This window comes from Microcaecilia unicolor, chromosome 3 (genome assembly GCF_901765095.1).
Source record: "Microcaecilia unicolor chromosome 3, aMicUni1.1, whole genome shotgun sequence".
Taxonomy (NCBI): domain Eukaryota; kingdom Metazoa; phylum Chordata; class Amphibia; order Gymnophiona; family Siphonopidae; genus Microcaecilia; species Microcaecilia unicolor.
This window is the reverse complement of record NC_044033.1, coordinates 412,330,298-412,347,588: the sequence shown is the minus strand read 5'-3', so window position 1 is coordinate 412,347,588 and position 17,291 is coordinate 412,330,298. Positions and strand designations below refer to the sequence as shown.

The following is a 17,291-nucleotide window of genomic DNA, read 5'->3' as shown; positions in this document are numbered from 1 at the left end:
TGGAGGTGGGGTCATTGGGACCCCTCTCTGGTTCCCCCTTGATAGCTTCGGGCTCAGGGGAATTTTACGCTCATCTTGGGTGGATGGGTTCTAGACAGCAGGGTTTTCCAGAAGGATTCTGATGGTCCTTCTGCAATACGCCTTGTTTTCGGGATGCACGTCAGCCAATCTGGGGGCTTCTGACCTTTCCCCCTAGTTCATTCTGCTGCTCCATATGCCTATACGTTGCAGAAGTTTGGTAGGGGAACTGACAGTTCCTTTTTAGTTCAGCCTTTGGAGATTTCTGGCTTGTTCCCCAGCTCAGTCTCCACTGATGGACCCTGCCCCGAAGAGTGAATGTTTACTCTTCAGCTCAGCAGTAGGGTCCATTGGTCCCCTGTCTTCCTGTATTCGGAGGGAGCCTTTTCAGGGCTGTCCCTTTCTGCACAGAGCTAACAGGAATCACCTGAGCTGGAAAGCCATGTTTGCGTAAGTAGATGCATTGATGACAGCAGTCTCTAATAGGTGTCACTGTCTGTGGTGAACTAAGATTTTCTTATAGTTACTGCATTAGCTAAAGGCTGTTCCTGGTGTGGGAAACAGTGAACAGCATCAGAGCAGGGCTCTTTGTGTGTTAGCCCTCTGAAAGGGCCTATTTAGTATTTTTATTTACAGACTTTTCGGTCCCCTCAGTTTTTTCGCCGAGGGCAGTTTATTAAACACCCTGAAAGGTTCCCTCTCTTCATTTGTGGAACTCTTTTTATGTTGGCAGTATGGGTATTGCCTATGAGCACACTACCCTGACTGTGCCTGATCTCTGATCTTGGAAGCACAGCAGGGTTGGGCCTGGTTTCTACTTGGATGGGAGATTGCCTGGGAATACCAGGTGCTGTAGGTTTTCTTTTTTTTTTCTGCAACTTTACAATGGAGTTTCTAGGCTTAGTGCTGTTGTCTCCACGTTTCTGTGGGAAATGTTGCATATTGTTATTTTCTGGGGCTATTGTTCACTTCTCCATGGTAATCATGGAACCTCAGTGCTACTATGGGGGCATTATCTCTATGTGCAGTAGTTTCAGCAAATAGTTTTTTTCTAGAGGATGGCTGGCTTTCAACCTGAAGGTCACAGGTTTAAGGCTGGTTTGTGCATCATATTAGAAGCTGTAGCCCTTGGCTCCCTTTCATATGGGGCATATTTTACTTCACTCTCCCATATTGCTTGCCTTTATAAGCAGTCATTACATAGCTGGGGCAGTTTATGCTACAGTGCCTAAGGTTAGCTATGGTGGTTTCCCACAGCAGCTCTGGTCTTCTGACACTGGTCAAAACTATTGCACACCAGCTCCAGCTTCCACTGTATCTGCAGCACCTCTAGCTAGCTGTATGTTGCAGTGTCTCTAAGGCCTCAGTTCACTTTTTCTTTGTATTGGACAGCTTGCTATATTGCAGAGCTACTTCAATTTAGCTTTCTTCCCTGCACTTCTCCTCTAGGAAGCGTTTTTGCTCTTTCCTCTTTGGCCCCCTCATTTGCGGTTTCTCTGGTTAGCCGTTCTGGGCCTTCATATTCAGTTCCAGGCTTTGCCTTTCGACATTGCTAAGGCTCCATGCACCTTTTCTTAGGTTTGGGAGTGTTGTGGCATTCTCCGCAAGGACAGCATCAGAGTGCACCCCGCTGTAGATGAGTACTGAGAATTAATATTCCTGGCTCTTCTCGCTGTTGGAAGCCTTGAGCTGGGTGGTCACCCTTCAAATAAGCCACCTCATCCCGTTCCAGACAGCTTTGGTATGATTTTTTTTTTTCTTGACTGAGGACTGAAGGATCTAGCTTCAGATTCTGGTGCGTGGTCTGCTCGGGGTGCTGCAGTGCATTCATGTCCTGGGCTCTTTGGCAGCTAATTTAGAGTTAGCGCCGTGGATTGTGCTCACATATGACATCTAGAGCTTGCGCTTCTTGGCAGGTGGTCTCCTGTGTCCAAGGAGTGTCAGCGGCGTTTTCTGTTCTTGGCATGACTGCACATGAATTGGTGGCTCCGCAGTTCCTCCCTGTGGAAGGGATGCTTTGGTTCCTCAGCTGTGGATGGTGGTGGTCAAAGCCTCTTGGGCTGAAGAGCCTTTTGCCTCCTTCTTCCACCTCCGGAGCGGTGGATGGCATGGAAGACAGTGTGGCCGATCTCTCGCCTGGAACTGCTTTTGGTGCTGTTGGTCTTCTAGCCTTTCAGGACACGTTGCTGGCCAGGCAGTGCTTGTGCCATCGGAGAACACGACAGCGGTGGTTTCTTTTTTGACAGGGTGGGACTCAGTCGGGCCCTGGCCACCAGGGCGTGTTGCCCCCATGGACGGCAGAGGACCTTGTTTTCTGTTTCTCCACGGCCCACTTAGCAGGCTTTTCCTATGGTGTGCTCTCTTTTTCTGCCTTCTTGTCTCTGCAGAATGGTATTCCACACCAGTGCTTCTCTAGTTTGGCCTCAGGTAGAGAGCTCCAGAGGTAGATCTGATAGAGTCCCGGCTGGACGCCGAGGTGCCTTCTTTCTTCTGTCATCGGAGAGAGGGCAATTCGGCAGGGCTGGTTGTTCAGCTGCTTCTTTAGCCAGAGGGTGTTCTTCGATAGTGTTTCCTCCGTGGCCTCTCTGTGGCTGAGTTCTTTTCAGATTGCTCACCACTGGGGTTGTCATTCTGGTAGCTCCGCATTGGCCACAGTGCCCTTGGTGTGCGGATCTGGTGCGGCTCCTGGTGGCACCTCCATCTTGAATTCCACTTGACTCTGAGCTCTTCCTTCAGGGTGTATTACAGAGTGAGGATCCCTCTTCCTTTGGTCTTATGACCTGGTTTTTTGAGAGGTTGACTCTGAGGAATAGAGTTCTTTGGACTCAGTAATTACTGCTTTATTGCAAGCTTGTATTCGGTCCACTTCGACTGCATATTCTTGGGTGTAGAGGATTTTTTGAGGCATGGTTGCGGCCCACGCTTGGTCTCCATTCAGGCGTCTGTTCCTCAGTGATTGATTTCTTTCTGCAGGACGGGTTGCAGAATGGCCTGGCCTCTAATTCGCTTCGGGTGCAGGTAGCGGTAGCCAGCTCCTGGGAGAGAGTGTTGGGCTCTTCTCTGGCTTCACACCCAGAGGTGGCGCATTTCTTGCAGAGTGCTTTGCTCCTCCGATGTTTCGACCTTGTTCGCTCTGAAACCTCGTTCTTGTTCTCCGAACCTAGCTTAGGGCTCCTTGTCTACTGAGTGTTGCTTTGGACTCCTTTTGATCCTTTGCAGAAGGCTTTGCTTAGGAGCTTACTCGTAAGCAGTGTTCTTGGTTGCCAATTCTTTGGGATGCAGGGTGTCTGAATTTTTAGCGCTGCCGTGCTGAGCTGCTTTTCTGTAATTTGCTGACTCTGGAATGACCTTGCATATGATTGTTTCTTTCTTACCGGCTGTTGTTTGGCTTTTCTTCTTTATCAGCCTTTCTTTCTTCCCTCCTTTTGGGAGGGGAATTTTCACGCGGAGTATGCGGCGATTTGTCATCTTGATGTTCGGAGGGTTCTTCTTCAGCATTTGCAGATGTTTCATGTTTTTCAGCGTTCTGATCTTCTGTCCTTCTCGCTGGTTCTTGCCAATGGACAGTGGCGTCTGAGCCGGCTATTTCTTGTTGGATTGCAGATACTTTGTTTCCGTGGATTTTTTGGAAGGTTGTGTCCCGCCGGTGGCGTTGCAGGCTTATTGCACGAGGTTGCTGTCTACCTCTTGGGCGGAACGGGTGTGCTTTCACTATTTGGATGCTGCCTTTGCAGGGAGCGGCAACTTCCTATCCTAATTAGGGATTGCTTTGGTACATCCCTCCAGTTCCTGGATTTATCTGCTGCATACGCTAAAGAAGGTAAAATTATGCCTTACCTGCTGATAATTTTCTTTCCTTTAGTAACAGCAGATGAATCCTCTGTCAGCTGCGTTTGTTTTGCCTGTCTGTTCTTGTCCTGGTCTTTAGTTAAAAAAAAAAAAAAAAAGAGAGAGAACAGAAACCACTGAAGAGGAGTCCATTACGGTCATGGTTTCTCTAAGTTGGACTGACGAGTTTCTGTTGTGTTTGGTTGATGAGGAAGGCTTCCTGGTTTCTTGTCTGATTCTGCTTGGTGATGAGACATATACTGAAGTGAAGGAGGAGCTGACCGTTTGGTATCACTGCCTTCAGCTTTGTGATATTTATCTCCACCTGCTGGTAGATGGACACAACCCACCAGTTCCTGGATTCATCTGCTGCTACTAAAGGAAAGAAAACTATCAGCAGGTAAGGCATAATTTTACCATATTTGGCACTTGGCAGTGCTTCAGGCTTGAGAGGAGCTCTCTGGTTCACCATGTACAATGATACTAATCCAAGGAGCAGCCATATTACATATACAGGGCCATTTTTTTTTGTCGGAGGGAGGGGTACTTTGTGAATCAGTGCAATTGCAGTTTTTGGTGTTCCATCCTTGGCATAATCTTACCTTAAGTTGCTGCAGGCAGCTTTGTTCATCTCCCTTGCCACAGTATGATCCTCTTGGGCATGAAGGAAGGAGGAGAACAGCACTCTTACCCTCTGGCTGCCTCCATCTGAAGCTTGAATAGAGCAGTGTGGAGATGCTGTTTTCTTTCTGTAGGGGCCAATTAAGCTTGAGAAGGAATGGTTGTGTACCAAGAGGTGGGGAAGGGAAGAAAGGGGATGATTATGCAACCAGAGGGGGTGCGGGGGATCAAGTTAGCTGATTTGTCCCTAGTGTCAGTCTCAGCTACACTAGAGCTGGAATCCTAGTTCCTAAGTTTTCAAAATATTTTTCCAGCCCTGTGTACAGAGGAGCTGTAAAACGTTTGGTTTGTTTTATCTCTAGAACATAATATGCACAGATTTAAAAATATACAAGTTGTAGATCACGTGACGCCATGGTGCAGGGCAGACGCTGGTAAGCTCAGCTCTGTGCCCACTTAACCCAATAATCGGCTGAATTGGCGAGCCCACGGCGGAAAAAGGCACAGCTTCGCACTCATCAGCTGGGGGAATTGACTCGCGATCGGAAAGACCGAGAGAAGAAGCGGAATGGCGACAAAAACAGTCAGAAAGGAGCGAGATAGACTCAAGCAGGCTGACAACAAAATGGCCGACCAGCGTGATATCGGAGAACTTACAGCATGCTCTGTATGGATGACGGAGATCACTGCCGAGATCACAGCGGCGGTTGAGGCGGCCCTAGATAAAAAATTACAACAACTTTATCATAGAGCGGAAGAAGCTCACGAGCGAATCGATAGCATGAGTTTGGAGCTGGACGAAGGGCTGCAGCGAGTATCGGAGGTCGAGGAGGCAGCTGAGGCCCAGAAGGAGATCACCGCGAAAATGGAGAAAAGGGTGCAGAGCCTGGAGGCTAAGCTCGACGACTTAGAGAATCGCAGCAGGCGAAATAACTTGAGGTTAGTCGGGCTCCCAGAGTCACTAATAGATAAAGAATTACCAGCATTCTTGGAGGGGTGGCTGCCACAGTCCCTGCATATAGAGGATAAAATACATAATTTCTGTGTGGAGAGGGCACATAGAGTGGGGCCCCTACGCCCATCAGAGACCAGGGCACGAGTGGTGATTTTGAAAATCCTCAATTTCCGACATAAGCAAGCTATATTGGAAGCGATACAAGGCGGGGGCACCCTGACTTATCAAAGTAAGAAAATCCTGTGCTTTCAGGATTATTCTCAACAGGTGCAAGCATTGAGAAAAACTTTTACGCCATTGTGCACGGACTTGTTCCAGAAAAAGATAAAGTTTGCACTTCTATATCCTGCAAAACTGCGTATCTCTATTAATGGAGTTACAAAATTTTTTGATAAAGTGGAGGCAGCGAGAGAATATGTGTAGCAACACGGGAATGCGCAGGATACGCCATGAAAATACCTAGAAGGGAGATATTGAAAGCTGGGAAGAGTGAAGATCAGTTTGCAATAAAAGTGAATAGAGCCTTGGGGGACTGGTTTGCGGGCATTTGGACTGAGCACCGGATGGCGGTTCGTGGCTGAACGAGCATATGGGATAATACCAGGTTTTGAGGTTAAGGTTTCAGATATGTTTATAAATTGGAAGCAAGTACAGAACTATGATCCAGATTCCAGTATTCCCTTAGAGGGAAGGACAGATAAAATTGGATATAGTAACTGGGACAATTTTGATCAGAGTATGGCAAACGAACTCGGAGAGACAGTCCCAAAGACTGAAAATGTGCAGTTGAAGAGTTTAAGTAGATGAGCCGGATTGGAGTAGATCTCCGGAGTGAGCACAAGCCTGATCGAGATTATATGCAAACGCGAGAATCCGCAGTTTGCACAGTGGACTCTCTGTAAGCTCATATGCAGGAGTCTCGAGGTTGTATGTGTATATGGGATTATAAAAATGCCTAAAGTTTCTGTTGGGACTTTATTTGAAGGGGTTTATATAGTTAAATGTATCTGGAATAGGCTTCTGCCTCCCGAGAGGGAGACAGATAGCTAACGATTAGTATGATGGATAATATGAGGTAGATGTGCCTGTATAATATGCTGGCAATGAGAAGGGGAGCTGATGGGTAGGGGGGATATGTTGATTGGGAGAGTGTGGGTGTTATATCGTGATTACCATTTGGAACGGGAGGGGGGGAAGGGGAGCTGGGAGGAGGGAGGGATTGGGGGGGATAGGGAGGGGAAGGTCCTGGGTAGTTGAATCTCAACGGGCAATACAGTGTATACAAATGGAGGTGAGGGAGCGGATTAATGAGCATTTGTGGGGAAGAACAGCGGGAGCGGCGCTGCTGGGACGCCGGGCCTGCTGGGCACTAGACGTAGTATACTTGATAAGGCCAGCATCAACAGGTATAACGTAATGGGACTTAAAGTTTACTCCTGGAATGTGGGGGGTATATCTTCTCCTATAAAAAGAAAGAAAATACTTTATAGCCTCAAAAAGAAAGGGGCTGATGTAGTGCTCCTACAAGAAACACACTTAACGTCCTAGGAGCATGCAAAGCTTCAAACCTGGTGGGTGGGGACCATGCTAGAAGCCCCAGCGGTAGGGAAAAAAGCAGGAGTGGCGATATTATTCCATAAATCTTTGCAGGTGGTGATAGAAGAATCATGTCTTGATGAGGAAGGGAGATATATACTGGCTCAGGTAAAGGTGAATGGTAATTCATTTCTAATAGTGAATGTATATGCTCCTAACGTGTACAGTAAACAATTTTATCAGACCCTCATAAGTAAAATTCAGTGCTTTAATATACAGCATAAAATAATAGGGGGAGACTTCAATGTGGTAGCGGATCACAAGATGGATAGATCTCATACTAGTGCGGGCAAGGCTGTTGGAGCTAACAAAGGCATAAACCTGATATGTGGCGCATTGAGGGTGGTAGATGTGTGGAGGGTATTACATCCAAACCTTAAAGATTATACACATTATTCTAGAGCTCACAACACACAATCACGAATCGATTATTTGCTGATAGATGAAGAGAGTTTTGCAGAGATATTGGAGGCCGATATTGATCCGACGATAATATCGGATCATGCGGCTATATATATCAAATACAGGGATCAGCAGCTACAAAGCAAACAGTATCGCTGGATCTTCCCCCTGGATCTGTATTACGATCCAGAATTTTGGACATATATCAGGGGGAGATGGAAAGAATATACAATTCATAATGCCCCCCATGTAAACACACCGACCCTTTACTGGGAAGCGGGGAAGGCTGTCTTAAGGGGTGAAATAATTGCGTTTAGTGCCAGGAAGAAGAAACAGAGAAATCAAGCAATCATAAGACTGGGGAAACAGTTAGTACATTTAAGAAGGGCATATGGGCAGCATTCTGGAGGTCGGGTCGGGGATCAACTCCTGGCCACACAAGCGTCCTTGAATGAGTTGTTGCATCAGAGAGCAAGTAAATCTGCTGTTTATTATAAATTTCAATTACATAAGTTCGGCAATAAGCCAGGGAAAATGATGGCAAGATTAGTGAAAAGAGCGAGGGGACAGAGAAGAGTGATGGCGATCAAGAATCAAGGGGGGGCACTAGTACACACCGATGCAGAGATTCAGAAAGTGTTTCATGATTATTATGAGAGGTTGTATGCAAAGAATGATGCTGATGATCTAGACACAGATATGTATCTTGAGAATGTCACTCTGCCTAGAATTACGTAGCAACAGAGGATGGAGCTAAACAAACAGATAGAAGTGGATGAGGTGCTTAGAGAAATCAGAGGTAGTGCACTACATAAGGCAGCAGGGCCGGATGGCTTTAGGGCAGAGCTATATAAAATACTAGGGTTAGATATAGGAGAATCCCTTGTCAATGCTTTCAATACTTCGGTTGAATCGGGGGAGCTCCCGCAGTCCTTGCGTCTTGCGGATATTATGGTTTTTCTGAAACCAGAGAAGGATCCGATATCCCCCGACTCCTATAGACCAATATCTTTAATTAGCTACGAGGCTAAATTATTGGCGAAGATACTAGCATCGAGATTGACCAGAGTGTTATCTAAGATAGTGGCAGCCCCTCAAGTCGGGTTTGTTCAGGGGAGACAGAGTGTGAAAAATATTAGACTGATTTTAGCCACAATGGACAGGATGCGTAGGGAAGGAGGGGATTCATTATTGATTAGTTTCGATGCCGAAAAGGCATTCGATAGGGTTGAGTGGGAATTTCTATTTGCCTCACTGCGAGCGTATGGATTTGAGGGATATTTCACTCAAGCGATATCAATATTGTATAAGAATCCGGCGGCGAGAGTGTTGGTTAATGGGTCGTACTCTCAAAGTTTTGTGATTAATCGAGGAACTAGACAGGGATGCCCCCTGTCCCCATTACTTTTTGCCATCACATTGGATCCCTTGATTCGGGAAATCTTAGGGAACCCAGAGATTGAAGGAGTGAAATTGGGTAGCAGGGAATTTAAGATCTCGGCCTTTGCGGACGATCTTTTGGTCCATCTGGCTCGACCTGAGCAGTCGTTGACGGTGTTGATGGAGGTCTTTGCCGAATATGGGGCATTTTCAGGTTTCAAATTGAACACCCAGAAGTCGGAGGGATTGCCCACCTCTAATATAGTAAGAGAGCAATGGAGAGGAGAGTTCCCGTTGAGATGGGCGGATAATGAGTTTAAATATCTGGGTATCATTCTAACAGGGGATTTGAGTCGATTATATAGAAGGAATGTGGATGAACTGTTACATCATACGAAACACCAGTTGACTTTGTGGGAGGGATTGCCTCTATCGTTGAGCGGTAGGGTAGGGCTGTTTGCCATGATGATTTTTCCAAAATGGCTATATGTTCTGCGACAGCTGCCAATTCTGTTACTAACAAAAGATCTTAAAAAACTCCGTAGGATGGTGTCCTGGTTCTGCTGGGGAGGGAAGAAGGCTAAAGTTAAGTTGGAATTTTTGTATGGGAGAAGAGCAGAGGGGGGCCTCGGATTGCCAGACATTAAACAATATAACTGGGCCTGTTTGTCGAGACATTTGGCAGACTGGATATTAGAAACAGAGGAGTATACAGCATGGAGCTATGAGAAAGAATTGTTCAGGCCATATCATCCGTATTATATGCTACATGCTAAGAGTGAAGTGCTCCCTAAGGGGTGGAGCCAGCACGTATTATTACAACCCATGAGACGCACATGGCAGTATATATTACAACGTTTGAATAAGAACCCATATAGCACGGATATGCTTCCGTTAGCGGGGAATGCGGACTTTGGGCAAGGGGGGAACCAAAAGAGGTTAATGAGTTGGACACGGGAAGGAGTAGTGTTGGTGGCGGATGTGATACAGGATTCGGGGGAGATAATCACTCGGGAGGCCCTAGTAGATATGGTGGGAACAGAGCATGTGAGTTGGTATGACTATCTTCAGCTCCATAGCTATATATCGCACTTGCAAAGGAACAAGTGTGGTAGAGGGATATATGACTTATTGTCGAACTTATTCTTGCCTCCGGGCAGAGAGCAGACCTCGGTGTCTGTGCTTTATAGACAACTGGGTATGATAATGGTGCAGCGAGATTACGGAGAGGTGGCCAGGAGGTGGTCAGCGGATATGAGGGTGGAGATTAGGAGCGGTGACATTGCCCAGTTTCTGAAGGAGATTGCATACAAGGTGACCAGTGCTCGACACAGGGAGATACAATTTAGGATAATCTTGAGAGGGTATTTCTCCCCCATACAGGCATACTATACTGGAAATATACAAGAGCCTAAGTGTATTAAATGTAATTTTCAGAGAGCGTCCCTATATCATATGCTATGGGAATGTCCTGAAATTAGGAAGTTTTGGGGTAAGATTATGGAATTCTGTGAGTCCCTGTTATATAAAAAGATAAGTTTGCTGCCACGAAGCATAGTGCTAGGACTAGGTGGGAGTGGGAAAGACTTGCGACCTATGGAGAGATTATTCCTCTATAAGGCTATTTTGATTGGGAAACAAAGCATATTGCATATTGCTTTGCATATTGCTTTTGGGAGGTCTGGGAACCATACGTGCAGGCGCTCTCGGGTAGAGCTCGTAGCTTATTGGTCAACTCACTCACATGATAGGTTAGAGCCGGTTGAGGGGAGGTAAGCGTAACAAAGATAACTGGGTGGGAGGGTAGGAAGGGGTAGGGAGGACTGGGGAAGGGGGGGAGGGATGGGGGGGGGAAAGGGGGGGGAATAAAGGTTAATATGGTTTGCATACAATGGTGGTTAGCATTCTGGAATGTTTTTGGAGTATCTGCCATGATAATGTAAATGTGTTATTTAATGTTTTAATGTTTGTATGATCTTTAATAAAAATGATTAAATATAGAAGGAGGTATTATAGGTACGGGGCTATCAGACACAAGGCCCTTTGCCCTTCGCAATGTACTGATTTGATTTGTCGTGGAGATTTTGTCATAGATTTTTCTATGTATTAGAAATGTTCCTTCTATGTTCACTTTGTAAAACTTAATAAACAGATTTAAATATAAAAATATACAAGTTATTTTCTGATTGTCACAAAACACCCTAATCCTGAATCTGTCATAAATTATGCATTTAATGAAACCATGCATTCATACATTTAGCCAGATTGAATGAGGGCATGTTTTAGAAAGTTTAACTGGGGAAGTTGCTATTTACTGGGGTAAGTTAATGTGATTGCCTTCAATATATCTTTCTCACACAGGATCAAAACTGATGCTATGGTCTTTCTTCTATAATCACAATTTTCTCTTTCTGTAATTAGAAAGAGAAGAGACAAGATGAGGGAAGTAGACAAAAGTGAAACCATAAAACAAACAGAAAGGTAAAGGATTTTTCTTATATCATTACTTATAGATCAGCAAAAGTATTCTCTTGCTTACACTGATCAGCAAAAGTATTCTCTGGTTTGCTGACATCTTTGGAATAAAGCATTTCATGTTTTGCAAAATGGAAATGTATTTCAAAACCGATACCTAATAGTAACAGGGGTTGTATATTCCCACACATATTTACTTATTTAGTATTGCTTCATCACTGGTACTAATTTTTCAGGATATTTTGTAAACCACCATGTTTCTTAAATGGTCTTATATCAAGAACAGCAAAGTAAATAAGTTGATGGATTGAATTTACCTGCCAGGTAATGTAAATATATTTAGAAAACTTAGGTGTTGGACAAAGTTTTTTTTTAATGTGGTAGGGGAGAGGAAATTCTTTGACTCATTTTTTATGAACATATATTTTGCTTTTCCTTCCCGCTCAGCCTTTTTTTTTTTCTTTCCACACATTCCCCCCCTCCTCCCTTTTTGCAGTCTAGCAGAACTCCTATCGCAGTGTTTCCCAAGTCCAGTCCTGGGGAGTACCCCTTGCCAATCAGGGTTTCAGGATATCCATAATGAATATGTATGAACTTGACGGGGGCGTGTCGGAGGCGAAGCGAAGGTGGGACTGGGGCGTGCTTAAGAGATGGGCATCCTCGGCCGATAATGGGAAAAAGAAGGGCGTCCCTGATGAGCATTTGGCCGACTTTACTTGGTCCCTTTTTTTTTTCATGACCAAGCCTCGAAAAGGTGCCCGAACTGACCAGATGACCACCAGAGGGAATCGGGGATGACCTCCCTTTACTCCTCTAGTGGTCACCAACCCCCTTCCACCCCCCAAAAAAATTAAAAACATTTTTTCCAGCCTCTATGCCAGTCTCAAATGTCATACCCAGCTCCATCACAGCAGTATGCAGGCCCCTGGAGCAGTTTTTAGTGGGTGCAGTCCACTTCAGGCAGGTGGACCCAGGCCCTACCTGTTACACTCGTGGTGGTAAATGTGAGCTCTCCAAAACCCACCCGAAACCCACTGTACCCAAATGTAAATGCCCCCCTTCACCCATAAGGGCTATGGTAGTGTTGTACAGTTGTGGGGAGTGGGTTTGGGGGGGTGGGGGGCTCAGCACCCAAGGTAAGGGAGCTATGCACCTGGGAGCAATTAGTGAATTCCACTGCAGTGCCCCCTAGGGTGCCTGGTTGGTGTCCTGGACTGTGAGGGGGACCAGTGCACTACGAATGTTGGGTCCTCCCATGACCAAATGTCTTGGATTTGGTTGTTTTTGAGATGGGGTCCTCAGTTTCCATTATCGGCGAAAACCGGGGTCATCCATCTCTAAGGTAGACCATCGCAACATTTAGGTCGACCATTTCTAAGGTCGACCTAAATGTTGAGATTTGGGCGTCTCTGACCGTATTATCGAAACGAAATATGGACGCCCATCTTGTTTCAATATGGGATGCCCTGCCCTTTCGTGGGGACGTCCTCAGAGATGGGCGCCCTTAGAGATGGTCGTCAGCGTTGGATTATCCCCCTCCATGTGTCTTAACCTTTGCAGTCGATCCTTTTAGTTTCTCTTTAACCTTTTTCCTCATTTTATTATAGTTGCCCTTTTGAAAATTAAATGCAGCTACATTTCTTTTGCAGGTTCATCCCAGATAGTAGCTCAGACTTAATCATGTTATGATCACTGTTTCCCAGGGGACCCAACACCGCCACCTCTCACACTATGCTCTGATGCCACCATGGACCAGATCCAAAATGGCTCCCCCTCTTGTTGGTTCCTGGACCAGCTGCTCCAAGAAGCAGTTGTTTATTACATCTAGAAATTTTATCTCCCTGGTACTCCCTGATGTAACATTTATCCAGCCAATATCGGGGTAATTGAAATCACCTATTATTATAGCATTGCCCAATTTGCCAGCTTTCCTAATCTCTGTAAACATTTCTTCATCCGTCTGTTCATTCTGTCCTGGTGGACGGTAGTACAGCCCTACAAGAATGCTCCTTCCCTTCACATATGGAATTGCTATCCATAATGATTCCATGCTGCTCTCTGTGTCATGTGGAATGTTTATTATTATTATTTATTATTTATTGCATTTGTGCCCCACATTATCCCACCTTTTTGCAGGCTCAATGTGGCTTACAGAGTGTTGTTATGATGTAGTCATTACATGGTCTTAGATACTTAAGCTGAAAGTAAATGAATAAGATGCAAGGTCATTACTTGATTTTAAATAAATAAATAATAATATCCTGATTCCCCATCCCCCAGCTTTGGTAACAGATATGTTAACTATTCCCTTGTGAGGAAGTTTGGAAAATAACATATCTAAACATATATTTCTAGTTCTTTGCAGTGCTGCATTGGAAGCTTTTGGTCTGGCCAGTTGTTTATTGTTCCAAGGGCATTGAACAATTCTTGCTTGATTTTCATGCAGATTAAAAGGACACTGAGATTGGTAGATCCTTCTGTAGAAAGTGATGCTCAACCTTTTATTGTGTGCCATAAAACATATGAATCATTAGCTGTGTGTGGAGATGTTTCATTTCATCCAAGCCCACACCACTGAACAAGTGGTTTGCATCCCTTTCCTACCAGTTGATGGAGGTAGAAATAGAAAACTAAGATTTCCAGTGCCATCACTGGGATATAGGCTGGTGCTTCTTGGAACTTTATAGTATTTTTCTACTTCTAGGAGATGGTAAGGAGGTTCAGGCCCACCTTTCCAGTGCTCCTGCCTCTTGCTGATTGAACTTAACATCCTCATGCCTGCCCCCAGCCCATTAACCAGGGCCAGTAGAGCACAAAATTCATGCTCCACTAGCTAGTAGCCATAGGTGCCTGCTGGTTGGTAGCCAGGCTTGATCTCCATGAGGACCTTGCTTGAGGGGGGTGTGGGTTCCCAATCCCCTCCCTGCATCCCCTTCCCTGCTACTCTTCGTAGTTCCCCAAAGGCACCTGCAGTGCTAGATGTGCTTAAATGGGAATGGGACTTTTCCTTGTCATCAAGCAGATGAAGCCATTACGTATGGGTTGTGTCCATCAACCAGCAGGGGGAGATAGAGAGCACTCAACTTTTCACAGTGCCTCATGGCCAGCTAGCTCCACTGCCTCTTCAGTATTCTCTATCTCCCCAAGCAGGGTGGCTGCAGCTTCTTCGAGCTCCATCAAAAATCTGCCTGGGGGTGGCTCCTGGCTTGCCAGTTGTTAGCCGGGGTGTTAGAGGCTATAGCAGCTTCACTTTGAAGGCACATAGGTCAGCCCTTTCCCTGCCTTACCCATGCCCCCGTGGATGTGGACATATAAGCTTGCTTTTCCCTGTCCTTTCCCACTCAGTGGATGCAGGCTCATTGGTTCGCCTTTCCCTGCCTTTCCCACTTATCTGAGCCTCCGGATTGATTTTATTTACCTCTTTTGCCTCTGCTTTCCTCACATTGTAAAAAAAAAAAAAAAAAATTAGTCACGTTGCGCTTTAGCGCAGCGATTTTGGAAAAGAGGTTTTTCTTGAGATTCTTCTGCAGGACCGGAGCTGTGATACTCGGTCTAGTGAGGTAAGAGTGTTTTCTGACTCCTCCGGGGTGGGCCTTCGATCGGGACGTTTTTGGCATGAACCGCCATTTTTGAATTTTACCGCCGTTTTTGGTGATGGCTGCGGAGTCTGTAAAGCGCTGTTCTAAATGTGGCAAGCACAAATCAGCAGCGGGGCTCTGTAATTCGTGCTGTACAGACGGTAGAGCCAGCCCGAGCATGGCGAGCGGCGATCTTTCGCGCTCTGAGCTGGCAGCGGACGCCATTTTGCATTTTCCACATGGTGCGGCCTCCGTTGCGACGGAGAGCCCTGAATCCGGGGGTGGGGGTCCTCTGAGTGAGGCTAATAATAGAGCTGATAGCCCTGGGCAGGATTTGGGCGGTCAGGGAGCGGTTTTCTCCTCTGATTTTGTTTTAATGCTGCATAGGGCATTCATGCTTAAAAGAGCTCTTCCACAGGGATCTTCGGACCCTCTGCCTGCCCCCCCCCCCCCCGGTGGATCCTGGCCTTTTGGAGTTGGCTTTGCCTGTTTCTTATCCTCCTGATAAACGCAGAAGGGCTAATTCCCCTTCTGAGTGTGGTGCACCCCCCCTTTCCCCCCCCGTGGTCGGGCTATGAGGATTCTGAGGGGTCTGGCAGAACTTCTTGGGCTGAGGAGCCAGAGTCGGGTGCAGAATTGCCACAGGAGCTTGATGATCCGTCTGCGGTGAGGATTTTCCACCGCGAGGAGCTGCTGGCGCTTATTTGAGATGCCTTACAAGCCCTCTCGATTGAAGATCCTGGGAGTGGCACAGCCTCCTCTGTTAATCCAAGGATGGCTAGTACCAGAAAGCCTGCTCGAGCCTTTCCTTTGCATGACTCCATCCAAGAGCTTATTTTGGCTCAATGGGCTGACCCCGAGGGACCTTTGAAGGTTGCCAGGGCTATGGGGCAATTATACCCTCTGAGTGAGGAACATTTGGCTTGCTTTGCAATGCCTAAAGTGGATGCCCTGGTCACGGCTGTGACAAAGAGAACTAGCCTCCCTGTTGAAGGAGGTGTTGCCCTGAAGGATATTCAAGACCGCAGGCTTGATTCAGCGCTGAAGCGGTCCTTTGATTTGGCAGGTCTCACTGTTCAGGCGTCTGCATGCAGTTGTTATGCTGCTAGAGCCTGCCTGGCTTGGTTACAGCAGGCAGTGGAACAGCCCGGTGATGGAGCGGAGACCTTATCTGAAGTGGCTCCATGGATGGAGTCGGCCTTGTCCTTTTTGGCTGACGCCCTTTATGATATGGTCAGAGCTTCGGCTAAACAAATGGATGTAGCAGTGGTGGCTCGCCGCACTCTTTGGCTACGACATTGGGTGGCGGAAATGTCCTCTAAGCAAAGGTTGGTGAAGTTGCCCTTTCAAGGCCTTCTCCTGTTTGGTGAGGAGCTGGAAAACATTGTTAAAGGCCTAGGGGATTCCAAACCTCAGCGCTTGCCCGAAGATAGGCCGAAGCCTTCCTCTAAGGGTCAGGCGATCCGCTCCTCTTATAGACCTCGCTTCCGTGAAGCTAGAAGGTACCGCCTGGGGCGTGCTGCTGGTTCACTTCTCGTGCCCGCTTTCAGCAGAGAAACTCCTTTCGCTCGGACAAACGTTCCGCAGCTGCCGGTTCAAGGCCTGGAGGTCAGGGGCGACCCTCTCAATGATGGTGCGCCGGCCCCCTCCTCGTTTCCTGTCAGCGGAGGAAGACTTTCCCTCTTTTTCGAGGAGTGGGCCAAAATCTCCGTAGATCAGTGGGTCTTGGACCTGATCAGAGACGGCTACCGAATAGACGATGCCCCGGTGAGAGACGTGTTTGTGGAATCCCGATGCGGTTCTGCCGCCAAACGGGCGGCGGTAGAGGAGACTTTGCACAGTCTGTGCCAGATAGGGGCTGTGACCCCGGTGCCTCCCGCCGAACAAGGTCTAGGCCGCTACTCCATTTACTTTGTGGTGCCACGAAAAGGCGGGTCTTTTCGCCCGATCCTGGACTTAAAAGAGCTAAACAAGTCCTTAAGAGTGCGGCATTTTCACATGGAAACCCTGCGCTCCGTCATTGCGGCGGTACAGCCAGGAGAGTTTCTCACGTCTCTGGACTTGAAAGAAGCTTACTTGCACATACCAATTTGGCCCCCGCACCAGAAGTTTCTGCGGTTTGCGGTGTTGGGAAAACATTTCCAGTTTCGGGCCTTGCCTTTTGGCCTCGCCATAGCTCCCCGAACCTTCTCCAAGGTAATGGTGGTAGTAGCTGCCTTTCTCAGGCGAGAGGGTATCCGGGTTCTCCCGTACCTAGACGACTGGCTCATCAGAGCAGACTCAGAAAAAGAGAGTCATCTAACTATAGCCAGAGTGGTTTCAGTCCTTCAATCTCTGGGCTGGGTCGTCAATATGGCCAAAGGTTACCTGACCCCCTCGCAATCTCTAGAATATTTGGGGGCCAGGTTCGACACAGCCTCGGGCTATGTGTTTCTTCC

At 46.9% G+C, this 17,291-nt stretch overlaps 1 protein-coding gene across 1 annotated transcript in view; it reads left to right on the top strand.

Moving 5' to 3' along the window:
- The window catches only part of UBXN2A (UBX domain protein 2A), a 123,233-nt gene that overhangs the window by 15,346 nt on the left and 90,596 nt on the right, over window positions 1-17,291 (top strand). The window contains exon 2 of the mRNA XM_030198806.1: window positions 11,222-11,281. Within this exon, the coding sequence (XP_030054666.1) occupies window positions 11,238-11,281 (44 nt within the window). The 5' untranslated portion in view covers window positions 11,222-11,237. The remainder of the gene's footprint in view (window positions 1-11,221; window positions 11,282-17,291) is intronic.